The 13,567-nt window shown below is 39.9% G+C and overlaps 1 protein-coding gene across 8 annotated transcripts in view; it reads left to right on the plus strand.

Moving 5' to 3' along the window:
• SLC37A1 (solute carrier family 37 member 1) overlaps positions 1-13,257 on the plus strand; it is a 37,224-nt gene extending 23,967 nt beyond the window's left edge. For all 8 annotated transcript variants that reach the window (XM_030450919.1, XM_030450892.1, XM_030450888.1 and 5 more), the window contains exons 12-20: positions 949-1,039; positions 2,478-2,540; positions 4,224-4,309; positions 4,947-4,995; positions 5,804-5,877; positions 7,343-7,421; positions 7,978-8,075; positions 10,358-10,410; positions 10,496-13,257. In XM_030450919.1, the coding sequence (XP_030306779.1) occupies positions 949-1,039; positions 2,478-2,540; positions 4,224-4,309; positions 4,947-4,995; positions 5,804-5,877; positions 7,343-7,421; positions 7,978-8,075; positions 10,358-10,410; positions 10,496-10,511 (609 nt within the window). In that variant the 3' untranslated portion in view covers positions 10,512-13,257. The remainder of the gene's footprint in view (positions 1-948; positions 1,040-2,477; positions 2,541-4,223; positions 4,310-4,946; positions 4,996-5,803; positions 5,878-7,342; positions 7,422-7,977; positions 8,076-10,357; positions 10,411-10,495) is intronic.
• The last annotated feature ends 310 nt before the right edge of the window (positions 13,258-13,567 follow it).

The following is a 13,567-nucleotide window of genomic DNA, read 5'->3' on the forward strand; positions in this document are numbered from 1 at the left end:
ATTAGATGCAAATTTATTTGGACCAGGTGTAAAGATAGGGTAGGAAATCCCCAGCACTCAACCACTGGATTTCTGCATGTTCTCCTCCTGTCCAGTATCATCCTCTGTCAACTGTTTTTCCTCTGGTGAAGTGGAAGCAATGGGTAGAAAGATTGCTGCTGCTGCCACCTGCAATCTCTGTAATTCTGTGGTATTTTTCCTGACTGTTGTAGGAAAGGGTCACAGTTTTATGTGAAGTAGAGCCAGCTGTGTATGTATGTTGTCCATGCAGATCACTGGAGTACTCTGTACTAGGGATCTCAGAAATCCTGTTTCAAACAGGAAGGTGTTAGATAGTGAGGGAAATGAATACATGTTAATTTGGCAGTGCAGTTGCAGCTCAGTGCAGTAAGTATCCTTTTCTTGTACCTGGCAGGAAAGAGGATGGAACAAATTAGTATTTTAATTAGGCATGTGCCCTGTCTGTAGTGTGTTCTTACCAGATACTGATATGAACTGCTTCATACTGCTTAACTGACTTTTTGGAAAGAGTTAAGCAATGAGGGAGGAATTTTAGACCCATCTGAAGGAAGGATCTGAAGAACACAAAAATACACCAATTTCTCAGGAATGCACTCCAAACCTGTTATAATGCCATATAAAAATTCCTTACATGAGGAAAGTAAGTGATGAACGTGTCCCAAATGGTATTAGAGCCTTACTGTTTATTTTTTTGTTCTCTCTTCAGTCAGTTCAATACAATTAGGAGTAGAGAAAGCATGTAAATAAAATACCACAGTCTTCTCTAATTGTAAGCTTTGAGCTGTCAGGAAAAGAATGCTTCTTGGGTATTCTTGATGGAGAGAGAAAAACCTAAATGCTTCTTAGAAACCATTTTCATAATGGTCTTTGAAAGCAAATAGTAGCCTGTGTCAAGATACTAACTTCTTCTTTTCTCTGTTTTCTCAGGGAGTCATAGAGTTCTCCCTTTGTCTTCTGTTTGCAAAGCTGGTGAGCTATACTTTCCTCTTCTGGCTTCCCCTCTATATCACAAATGTAGGTAAGTATTACCATATGGGGGTACAGAATTATAGCTACAGAGTGTCTTGAAATAAGAGCTTGAAATAAAGAAGAAAATAAATGTTACTGCTTCTGAAATAAGCTATCTTTGTTACAGTAGCAGGAAAAATTTAAGTTGCCAACTAACATACTTCTCAATTTTATGAAATCAGTATTATTTATTATAAGATTTTTTCAAAACAAAGGAATAAAATAAAGGAAATCAGTATTATTTATTATAAGATTTTTTCAAAACAAAGGAATAAAATAAAGGAACAAAAATAAGAATCTGGCTTATCTTAAGCAATTTTGAGCATAAATGCTGTGTCTTTGGCTCTTGCCAACCAGTCAAAAAGGTTTACTTTCTAGTAATGTTTTTACATGATTGAAGTGGCTTATTAAAACATGTAAAAAAATATAAATAAGCTGCTTTAGCACTTCAGTACTGCTTTTTTTATTTGTGCTGTAGAGAAAAGATTTCTACCTAGCCAGAGCAATTCATATCCTTGTGAGCCTCTTCTTTTGGAGGAGAATTAATATTTATAAATATTTTAGGAGCAAGTGCCAGGAGGATAGAGTCAAGCTTTCCTCAGAGGTGACAAACAATAAGACAAAGGGCAGTGGTTATAAACTGAAGCATGGGCAGTTCCCTATAAATATTAGGAAGAATTTTTTCACTGTGAGGGTGACAGAGCACTGGAGAGGCTGCCCAGGGAGGTTGTGGAGTTTCCTTCCCTGGAGACATTCAAAGCCCACCTGGATGCATTCCTGTGTGACCTGCTGGAGATGACCATGCTCTGGCAGGGGGGTTGGACTTGATGATCTTTTGAGGTCCCTTCCAACCCGTAACTTTCTGTGACTCTATGATGTGACCTCTGAACCCCCAGCTAACAAAAAAGCTGTGCTGGACAAATAAGGGACTAACAACCAGCAGAGAGACACAGTTTGAACACCCTATAAAAATACAGAGCTGCAAACCCTATTGCAAAAGGCTGTGTGGGCTCTAGATAATCAGTGCTTCTGCAAAACTGGGTACCTTGAAATCAGTGAGCTTTTAATAGAAAGGTTAATTATATTTACCACAGTACTGCCATCTGTGCTGTGGCAGACATTGGTAAGCTTATTGTAGAGCTACTGATAGCACTGTTTTAGCACATATTGCTCTTCCAAATGTATTTAAAAAAATTGTGAAGGGGTTTAGAAAATCAGCTCCTTTTGAAACTTCACTGTTAACACAATAGGACTGTGTAGCCCAGCTTTCTGATACACTTTTGGAAATATGACCCCATAGCATATCAGTAACTGCTACTACTAAGTAGCTTATTCCTGTGAACAAATACTACTGCCATAATATGCCTTTGCCCTAGCATGACAAGACTGTGTTGATTTCTGTGTTTTCTAGTCTGGAAATGAGACAAATGTTTTTCTTTTGTCACTAGAACATCTAGATGCCAAAAGAGCTGGGGACCTTTCCACACTGTTTGATGTGGGTGGAATCTTTGGTAAGTCTTTTGATAAGAAATCTTTTGGTAAGCATTGGCGATATTTAATCCTTAAGCAGACAAGTTCAGAAAAAACTGTGGTATGCATAGCTTACTTATATTATTAATCCTTGTCCCTTATGTCCACTGAAGAAAAGTGTCAGTAAAAGTAGTAAGTTGAGAACTAGGCTGGTTGTTGAAAGCCTAGCAAAATATCTTAAAATTGAACAACTCACAAAGGCAGTGATGTTCTCCAGTTCACATTGCAAGAACCAAATAATGTGGAACTTTTTAGATTCATGAGCTCTGGCCCATGACTCTTGGTCACGTCACCTCTCAAAATACTTCCTTTTGCTTCTCTAACATAACAGAACTATCCCAGCTTATATAGCTGTGTGGGTTTTATTGGCACAGAGGTAAATGTTTGTGTTTTTTTTTTCTTGATGTCTCATATAACTGTATGTGATTAACTTGGGAGATTATAAGAATAATAGTAAGACTGAGGCTATTGATTTGTAATTTTCAAGCTGACCATTGAAGAATTATGCCAGTACAGACATAATAGCTCCCAATAAAACAAGCAGCAGCATCTTGGTGCCCAGCTGATATGTGTGACCTGCCATCCCCTCCACTTCCCTTGATTCCCTTATGGAAATAAGCCCTGTATCAATCTACTGGAAAAAGATGCTCATAGTGGAGAAGTTTCACAGGATTAAGAGTTACATAGACCCTGGTAGTTCAAGATGCAGGTGTCAAGGTGTGTTGCAGTTACTGTTCCAGTTTTGTTCTGGATGTGACTTTTGCCATTTTTCATTACTCATTTCATTCCAGATAGCTGAAAGCCAGAGTTAACAGCACCTGAGAGATGGGGGTGACTTCTTTCAGGAGCATCTTATTTCACTGTGAATGCAATCTTATCAAGGTGCCACATGCTCCTTAGACCTTTGGCGTATACATTTAAATTCAAGCAGGATGTGAGCACTTTGGAGATAGGCAGCTGGGAATGTTGAGACAGGTCCAGCAATATTTAGGAACCTGGAGAATGTAGAGAACTTCCTTTCCTTCTCCCTATACCAAGTTCCTTTTATATTATTTTAGCAACTCTTTCCCTCAGGCCTTTCAGCCCCCTCCTGCCACACTCTCGGGTTAGTATGTCTGTATACAGCTGTTGGCAAATACAAGAAGTAAGGAACAGCAAAGAACCAAATAATTTCATTTGCCCCAAGATCTGTAATAGCTCATTTCCCCTGGCTGCAGTGCCACACAGATAAAATACTCAGGAGCCAATTTTATTGTTGCATGTGAAACGTTGAGACCAGTGAGGAGGAGTGGGCAAAGGTGGATTCCAGCACGCCCAGCAGTATGGCCATGTGGCACCTAGTGAAAAGGCTTCTTTCATTCAAAAGCAGCAGAATAATGATTTCTAAATATTTCTTCCATATCTGTACTGCCTGGTCATCTTGGATTTTTGGTGAGAAACAGGGGTGTGCTTTTCTATCTTCCAAGTCAAAACTGGTTGGGCTAATAAGGATATTGGTAAGTGAGATTTCTGTTGTCAGTCTTGTGCTCTGTGCCCCTGTGAATAAGCAGACATTAAAAGTCATATCCTGTTGTTTTAATCTGGGTCAGGTTTCATTAAGTACAACATGTCTTTTGTGTAAAACATGCACAGACTGGTTTCCTCACACCTATCTTTTCTTTCAGGTGGAATTTTGGCAGGCTTGATCTCAGACAGGCTGGAGAAGAGAGCATCAACTTGTGGAATGATGTTGTTGCTTGCAGCACCCACAGTAAGAGTCCACCCCTCTCTTAAGAGCTGCAGCTGAGACTTTGACAGCATTCTTTGGGAAGTTCTGCAAACATCTTCCAGCTTGGATATAAAGAGTTTAGGCCAGGTTAAAAGCTGGCATGAAAAGTTGAACATGTGAGCAAGTACAGGCATTTGGGTTACCTTTACTGAACAAGCAAACAAGTCTATTGCATTGCTTGTTAGAAGGCTATATGGAAATTTTATCACTGTCATCTGGGCAGAATTTTATCTACTCCAAGGCTAAAATTTCTGTGCTGTAACTATTGGTAAACTGTCAGTTGAACATAGTAAGTGCATTTTTCTTTAAGTTTTGTTTTTTTGGGAGCAGTATTGTGTGCTGTGGTGAAGCTGGGTACTGGAGTTGAAAACACAGGCTTTTTTTCTGAAAAAGAGTTAAGTTTATGTTGAGGAATAGGAGCATGCCCCTTATTTCCCTCATTTGTCCAATGAAGCAATCATCCTGCTGTGGTCTAAAAGTGCTTAATAACACCTGGAGTGCTAGAGCTATCTTTTACATAAATCCCAGCTAAGATACTTGTCCTTACTGTGTGGAAAATGGGAGCCTAAGGTTGGTACATATGTTGGTATTCACCATGTTTGGTTTTTTGCCTTTGCAGCTGTACATGTTCTCTGCAGTCAGTAAAATGGGCCTTGAAGCTACTGTGGGTGAGTATTTCTTAAGTCATATTCTGCCTGGCTTTAAGGGAACTTTTCATTTATGATCCCTCAATGGAAAAGGGATGGAAAAGGGAAACCTTCTTTTTGTTTTATTTTTTTCTCTGAGAGGAAGAAGTATGGAATCTAATTCCCTAGGTTTTCTCTTGAAGGGTTTTTAATGCAGTATCAAAGGAGATTACAAAACAAGTAAGGGGTGGCATGAAAACAATGATTTAGTTAAGGTCATTTGTCTTCTTTCTTGAGCTTGTTGCATCAGCATTGGCTGTCTGAGTTGTTAAAGGCCACTTGTGGTGCTTTTGACAGCAACACTAACTTTGCTTGTTTAGGCTGAATTAGCTTGTGTGTTTCTATCTGTTACCTCAGAACAGAAGCTGAAGCACAAGTGCTGACAGTCGTGTTTCTTCTACCTAAAGGCCTGTTAAGTTTTAGGGCCCTCTGGTGCTTGGTGCTGTACAAGCAGAGAAGGGGATTATGAGTGGTTCCTTGTGAGTATTCCCTGTTCTTAGGGTCAGTTTAGTCAGACTTTGCTCTTTCTCTGATCTACCTGGATCATTAAAGGCCCTGAGAGGTCCATTTTGACTTGGCCTTATCTCCTCTTGCATTTGAGACTACACATCATGGAGTAAGCATTGCAGGGAGATGTAAGTGTTGCTTTTCTTCCTTTCCTATTTCTGTAATGTGGCCAGAGTAGCCAAGGAATCATTTGAGAACCACAAGTTCATGATGTCTCCTGTTGCCATGGCTGACTGTCATCCGAGTAACTCATGTTTTTCTGGTTTTGTTCCACTTGCAACAGTGATGCTGCTCATCAGTGGTGCCCTGGTGAATGGTCCTTACGCGCTGATCACCACTGCCGTCTCTGCCGACTTGGTGAGTTTGGCTTCCCCTCTGCTTTGAGTGTAGCTGCTTTGGCCTCCAGAGAGAGCCCTTTGACTTCTGCAGAGTCACCAGTGAAGGGGCTGCATTGTCCTAAAGTCAAAGGGATAAGGAGCTGGACAGGCAGCACTGAACTCAGCCATTGGGATTGTTTTAGAGCTGGCATGTTAATATGATTGTCATGCTTCTAAGAGACTTCTAAATAACTCATGTCTACTAATAAGACAGACCTAATCTTGTAGATGGCAGCCCAAAGGGAATGTGAAGGCTGCATGCAAGGCCAAGTTTCAAAGCAGGTGCCTTCTGCCTTCTATACTTTGCATCTTTAAATGAGGGGAGGAGCTGTATCTGTGTGAAAGATGAGCTGGGGTCTTAATTCCCGTCAGTGTGGAAAGCTGTACCTGGCACATACCTTTACTTTTGTCCATGGTACCCTCTGCCCTTTCTTGTATAGTTACTCTGGTTGCTAGCAGTTCCAGTTGGATCAGGTCAGTCAGTCACAAAGTGCCACATCAGCCCTGGTGCTTTTCATTATGTAGGCACTGGAAGGTTGCTTTCAGAGTTCCTTATTCCTTAAGGCACCAACCAAGAAGGACAAGTCCTCTTATAACAAATGCTCTAAATATAGGAAACAGAGCAGGACAGAAATGTCCAAATGTCATCGGGAGCACTATCCTTGGCCTGAAGGTCTTGGCAAGGCAAAGGTAGCTACCATGCATTGTCCATTTTATCCTCATCCTTGTTGAAGGGACTGCTAGCTAGAAAGTGTTGCCTGAAATTGCAAGATCACTGAATGGAAGTTGGTTGAAAATGCCAGCCAGTTCCTTAGATGTCAGCAATCAAGCATCTGATGTGAGCAAATGTAAATTGCTGATTACCTGAATGGATTCTCTGTGTTCTGGAGATAAAGGACCTTCTCTGATTAGCAGTTCTCTATTCAGTTTTTCTCATTCCTTTTATCATTAAGCTTTGTTCTGAAGACCTGGATTCTAAAATTGGAACTGAACAGCTTCTTTTCACTCAAAAATTCTCTTAGTATTTCAGTACATATCCATAATTCTAGCACTCTACTATTCGTGCCACAGCAGTGGGGTTTTTGGTTATTTTTCCACAGAGCTTTGCTTCATTAGCAGGCGAAAAGATGACTGTGGAAGCACCCTTGAAGCATAATGCAAAGCTGAAGTGCCATCCTTGTTGCTTGAATCCACAGAAGAACAGAAAGCTTTGTGACTCCTGTGGTTAAAGATCATGATTTAGTAAAGGAGAACACTATAGGCTACAGGTTAATAGGGTAGAAGGTTCCTTAGGTAGTAATGAAGGCTTTTGAGATAGGCTATTTAGGGCATCTCGGTGTATATGTAACATGGAGGGGTGTGAGCTGAATTGCCACAGTAAGGACTTTTTCTGAGTTGACTTCTGAAGTGGTTAGAGGGGTTCTAAACAGTCTTTGTCACTTCAGGGTACCCATAAAAGCCTGAAAGGGAATGCAAGAGCCTTGTCCACGGTGACAGCGATCATTGACGGAACAGGATCTGTAGGTAAGCCAGAGCTGTAAGGGAGCCTGCCTTAACTGTGGTGAGTAATAACAAAAGATCTCTGAGAAACTGCATTCTCTCCCAGTCACATATTGCCAGGAACTCCATACAACTCTGGAAATGGGGAGTAGAGAAAATACAGTCTTAAGCCTCTCTAGTGGTTCCACACCTGGGTGGTAAACTGATACTGTGCACAGACAGGAAAAATAGATACCATTGGGCTGTTTCTGAGATCAGGTATATTTTGTTCATACCCCTCTTCCTGGACTGACCTGTGGAAGGGAAATTTGAGTAGGATTCAGCTACTCAGGATGAGCATTTTGTTGGGCCAAAGAGTGGCATTTCTCAAACTTGTAGTCTTCCAACTTCCCCTGTGTTAGGTTTCCCATTGGCTTGCAGCAGTACCACTATTGTTTTGCACTTTCTGAGAAATTTTAATACAGAAGGTAATACTGAGGTCACTAGGTGGAGAAATTTATATTCTAACTCAGAATAACTGTCTTTCAGCATGATAAATCTTATATTGCATCATTCTGACAATATCAATATTACATTTTAGGTGCGGCTTTGGGGCCTCTCTTAGCTGGGCTGATTTCCCCATCTGGTTGGAACAATGTGTTTTACATGCTCATGGTGGCAGATGCATGTGCCTTGCTAGTAAGTCTGAAAATACTCTTTAGTTGCCATGTGTTTCCTTTGTGCTAAGCTATCTCAACACACGAATTTTCCTTTTGCAATTTCAATACTCCATGTTATAAGAAACTTCCAATTGTATAGGAAATTTTCAATTGAAGAGCAAAGTTTGCTCATTTTGAAATTCTCATCTAATTTTAATCAAAAGTGCAGATTAATTCTGATGCACTTTAATTTCTGAGCAAATACACGTTTGTTAATTGCTGGCTGAGCAGATTTCAGTAGGCATAATTGCATCAACCTTCAAATGTAAACCTAGAAGATGCCTCATCTTCTGCTCACAGAAGAATTATTCTGTTTTCCTTCAAGCCAGTTTAGTGAAGCAGTAAGAAATGCTTTGCTACATTGTTATGTCACCAAAATCACCATGATAATGAAGCTGTTGAAAGTGAATACATCACATTCTCCAGATGGACCCTAAAACTGCTGTAGTAGGTTAAATGCAGAACTGACATCCAAACTTTTGACAGTAACCAGGAACAGATGTTTAGGGAAAAAGTGTGACACGCATTTGGTGACTTGATACAAAGAGCAACCATTTTCCTTTTTTCTCCTGTTTGAGGTTCTGCGTGGTAGACAGGAATATCTGAAAATTTAGAATTTTTCCATTTTTTTTTCTTCTGACTTGCCCTCCTTTGCTTTTAAAGACCAAACAGAACATAAGGCAAGGCAGTTCTTGCTGTACCTTTGAGTTTGATCTTACTGCACCAACTTGTAGGTTAGCCTGTAGGTTATGTTTTTGCGTTTGCCACAGATTTCCCTGGCTGGCATCTCTACCAGCTTTGTTCTCCAGCAGTGAGAAATGCTGCTATGACCACCTCAGAGATATCCTGAAGCAACACTTGCTTCTGAAGTCCTGGGTAGAAGAGCTCATGAAAGGGCAGTGTGACTGTGAAACACTTCAGAACTACTCCTTCCCCTGAGCTGGCTGTGCCTAAACAAAACCCCATGTCTGCAGAGGTCTTTGTTCCTTCAGAGGAGCTAATGCTGAGTGTGTCAGATCACTTTCCTGACACAGGAAAAGCAGAAAGTCTTGCTTGCAATTGAGGCTTTTCTTCTAAATCCAAGTTTGACCTAAAATTTTAATTTTTTTTCCATATTTAAGATGTTAAATCTTTGGAAAGGAACTAAATAAATTAGATAAGTCAGTAGTTGAATTATGTGTTTCCACTAGTAGTCAGCAGCCACTGTAAATCCTGATTTGTGCTGTTTTCAATATGAGGTGTTCCGTGCTGCAAGGTGACACTGAGGAAACTGTTGCAGTTTTCCCAAGTAGATTTAAAGCTCTGCTTTTTTTCTTCTACACTTACTCATTAAAACCAAATGCAAAAAATCCCGTATTTCTTTAACTAATCCTGTTGGTTAAAATGCCTTTCTAAAGCTCTGCTTTTGAGAGGGTTGACTCCATGCTGTTGTAAGAAAGCCTGGTTTTTGTAATTCTTTTTCTCCTTTTGCTGTTTCTTGCAGCACACCATACAAATGTCTCTATCCAACTGTTAATTTCTTCAAAGATATCTGGAGGGGTCTTAGCCTCTTACTTGGTATCCAGTTCTGTCATGCTTGGCCACTCACATACCTCTGAAATGTGTTGGATGTAACTTCTTAAAACAGCAGTGCTTACAATAGTGAAGAAACTTCCATTTATAACACTGAGGCTCTGAGAATAAGGAAACCTGTAACAGTGAGGAACCCTGGAAGTTCTGCCTTATATGTGTATGAGAGTCATCAAATTTTGTTTGTAAAATCACTTTCCTGGGTCATATATTAGTACACTGTTTAAAGAACAGTTGAAAGTCCTGATCCTGCAAGCACAAGTAAACATGACTGACTAATTGTGTGATTAAAGCTTTCCACACACATGACTGTTTTGCAGAGTAGCAGCTAAAATACTTTTACTCTACAGAATTTCTATCTGCCGGGTTTTCTTGAAGTCTTGAGTTCCCTCTGCTGGTTTCTTTACACATATGCTGGTAAAATAACTTTGGGAAGTCATTCTGCTTCTTCTGAAGAAATTAATCTTTCAGTTGCAAAAAGGAATTTATTTTCTTCTTCCTATTCACTGTGAAAGCTCCTCTTCCAAACAATGACTGAGCATCTGTATGTATTTTAAATTATTCTTCTCTTTCACAGTGTTCAGCACAGTATGGTTATGAGGAACTCTTTAGATAAGTGCATTTTTTCCTGAAACTTAGCTTATTTGTATATTTGTATAGATATTAACACAGATATCATGACTGTTTTTACAGTTCTTACTGCGTCTTATTGAGAAGGAGCTTCGGTGTAACACAGATCATACCCTGTAAGTGTTATGCATGGCTGTTGCTATTTAATAACTCTTGCTTCACACCTCTGTTTTTTCCTGTCTGATTGCTGTTCTTTTCCAGGTTTAAAGAACACTGAGTGAAGAGCCAGATTTGGAAAAATGACTGTGTCAGTGACAGAACTCTTCCCTGAAAAAAAACCTTCATGGAATGCATTAATCTATATTTAAGAGATTTTGTTTAGTGAAGAACGTTTACTGGAAGCAATGCAAGAAATGCAACTAGTAAATCCCTGAAGCTCTTATTTTTGCACATGAATAAGTACCTCAGGATGGCAACTACTCATCAGATGAAGAGACAGAAACTTTGGGAAGGTTTTAGCAGTGCGCCTCAACTGAGCCAAAGAGAAATACCAAGTGCCTCTTTATTTCTTTTCATAGAATGTTTTTAATTTAAATGCTGAACTGTGTCTTTTCCAAAAAAACAACTTGAAACTAGAGCAGGAGAAAGCTGTAGCAGTCTAGTAGCTGAAATGTCCCAGTGTCAGTGAGAAAAGTATATGCTTACGTCATCCTGCACACACCACGGGCATCCCTTTGTAGAGGACCATATCAGTTGACTATTAAGATGCACTGCTATTAGTATTTTGAATCTGCTCAGACAATAATAACCTCACCATAATATTAGAATTTAACTACAGTACTACTTCTAATCCCCAAGACAACATCCAGTCTTTTGGTAGGTAATGAAATGGAATTTTCCATTGCAGTGTTCAGCAGTTAGCAGTTTTCACAGATTCTCTGGGTGGATGTTAGCCTTCAGTTAGGATTGTGCAAAAAGGAGTCGTAAGCAACACAAAGTAGATGATAAGTCAGAATTTCCAGTTGAGGGCTGTAAGGATTTTTCAGGGCCTTATAAACCAGCTGCAAATATCACATAGTTGCTCTGCTGCTGCCCTAGGCTGGGTTCAAATGAGAGGTTGTTCCTTTGGGGTGGCATAGGACTGTTCAGCCCTGCAGGACTGAGGAGATGAGCTGCTTCAGCACTCACTGCCACAGTGATCTCTGTTGTGTGCTCCCTGATTTCAGTGCTTGGTGTGCAGATGGAAGTCATAATCAGATCAGGGCCTTAATAACCAGAAGTCTTTCAAGTGGCTAGTTTCAAAATACATTTATACCAGAAAAGAAAAATTGCCTAGGTAGCAGGTTGTAAGAGAACATTTCAGTAACTAGTGTTACCCAGCAAAAAAACTGTATGCAGAACATAAAAATTCTATGTACAGCTATCTCCTTTGCAAAACAGATGTTTCTGTGTTCTTTTTTTTTTTTTAAGATGTACAAAGTAAAAAAGATTTTTCTGTATGAGGTGTTTGTACTTAGAACATCTAGAAGGCTAGATAATTTAAAATGTGAATTAACTGTATTAAAGCTTTAGGCATATGTCTTGTTCAGAACTATGCTCTAAGTTTTGTTTGAGCAATGCAGTAATCTATACACTTGATTAAGGAAATAGCACACTCTAAAATAGTCCTGTAAAACATGGAAAAATGCCTCATCAGCTGCTGGTGTTGTGTTCCATGTGCTGGCACAACAGTTAATTTCCAAGACTGTTCTGTAATTTTTCAGCCTTTGATCAGTTATTTCACTGGTTTCATTCAGCCCATGCTTTATGCTTGGCTTGAACAGTACAAGAATGTGTTTGTTCAGCAAAACAGTTAAAAATGGAGATCCAAGGAAGACCTCATGCCCACAAAGACTCAAGGGGAGGTACCAAAGTCCTTGCAAGTGAATGCTGTACATAGGCCCTGCACCTGCAGTCCCCTTGATGAATGGTTTTTGAGTTCACACATTTTGAGTAAACCTGCTGAGACAAGTGGGGATACTCAGCATGCATCTGTGAACCTGTGCTGCTTTGGGGCTTGAGGCTGTAGTTAAATGGGACAGAATTCTGCAATTCTGCAGCAGTGTTCCTTGAAAGGATTTCCATCCTGGTGGCATGGCACACTGCCCCTCTCCTGGCCAGGCTGGCTCTCTGGAGGGCTGCTGGGTGGACCAGGGGACTGCTCCAGCCTCTGATGGGGTGGTTAATAGTATTGCAACCATAAAACACCTGTTCTGGTACAGCTTCACTGGCTGTGTGAGGAGGCAGGGATGGAAGGCTTCTTTAACTGAAGATGTCAGTTCCTCCCCCCAAAAAAGGTATGTACAGTTACATACTAATTTATCAAAACAGCTCAAACTCTTTAACTGTGCTGTGCTCAGATTCTGAGAGGCCGTGGGCTGAAGTATTTGGTTAAAATGCTCTCAGTTGTGTTTAACAGTTAGAGGTTGTAAAGATATTTAACTGTGTTTTGGGTTTCACATGTTTTACTTGTAGGGACTGCTGCTGTTTATTTATTTATTTATTTAAATAGCTTTTGCACTGCAGTGACTTGGGTACGGGGTGATGACAATGTTGGAGGTGCCAGGCTGAGTCCTTCCTTCCATCAGTTGTGAGAGGGAGTTAGGAATCGTAGTGTACAAATGTCACATCCATGTTGATGTGCAGCGTTTTGGTTCCTCACAGCTACAAATTTGTTGGGCAACAAGATAAATATTTTATTTTTCTTTCATAAAAACCCTAAAGGTCCCCCTGATTGTGAATAAATGGTGTGTTTTATTAGTGTCAGGTGTCAATGCCCATTAATCTGGAAATGAGCAAGACTGACAGAATTTTTTATGTAGAAATGTAAGTGACCAGTAGGTAGAGCCAAATTCTTATGACTGTAGGGTTGGTTTGTTGATTGGGGTTTTTTGTTTGTTTTTTTTTTAATGATGGTTATTGTGAGTTTTACTCATTTACTGTCTTGTGTTGAATAAAAATAGATTCTTCTTTGAAATGAGAAATGTTGATTACTTAATCTTTTATATCTCCACAAGTAAATGCTTCATTTATTGATTGAAAGGATAGGTATCCAGGCTGGAACATGTCTCCTGTCTCTTGTGAGGGTAATGAAAATGAGTCATAAGGAAAACAAATTAGAACCTTTTGTTTCGAAAGCAGTGCCTGTCTCAACTTGAACATATAATTTTTTTTCATTTTGTGGGATTGTGGGTTGTACAACATCAGTTTTTCCAATCAGCTGCATCAGATGGGTATGTTCTGCCTCCTTACTTCAGTCTGGTAAGAAAGGAAGATGCTCACCTGAACTGGGGA

This window comes from Calypte anna, chromosome 1, assembly GCF_003957555.1.
Source record: "Calypte anna isolate BGI_N300 chromosome 1, bCalAnn1_v1.p, whole genome shotgun sequence".
Classification (NCBI taxonomy): domain Eukaryota; kingdom Metazoa; phylum Chordata; class Aves; order Apodiformes; family Trochilidae; genus Calypte; species Calypte anna.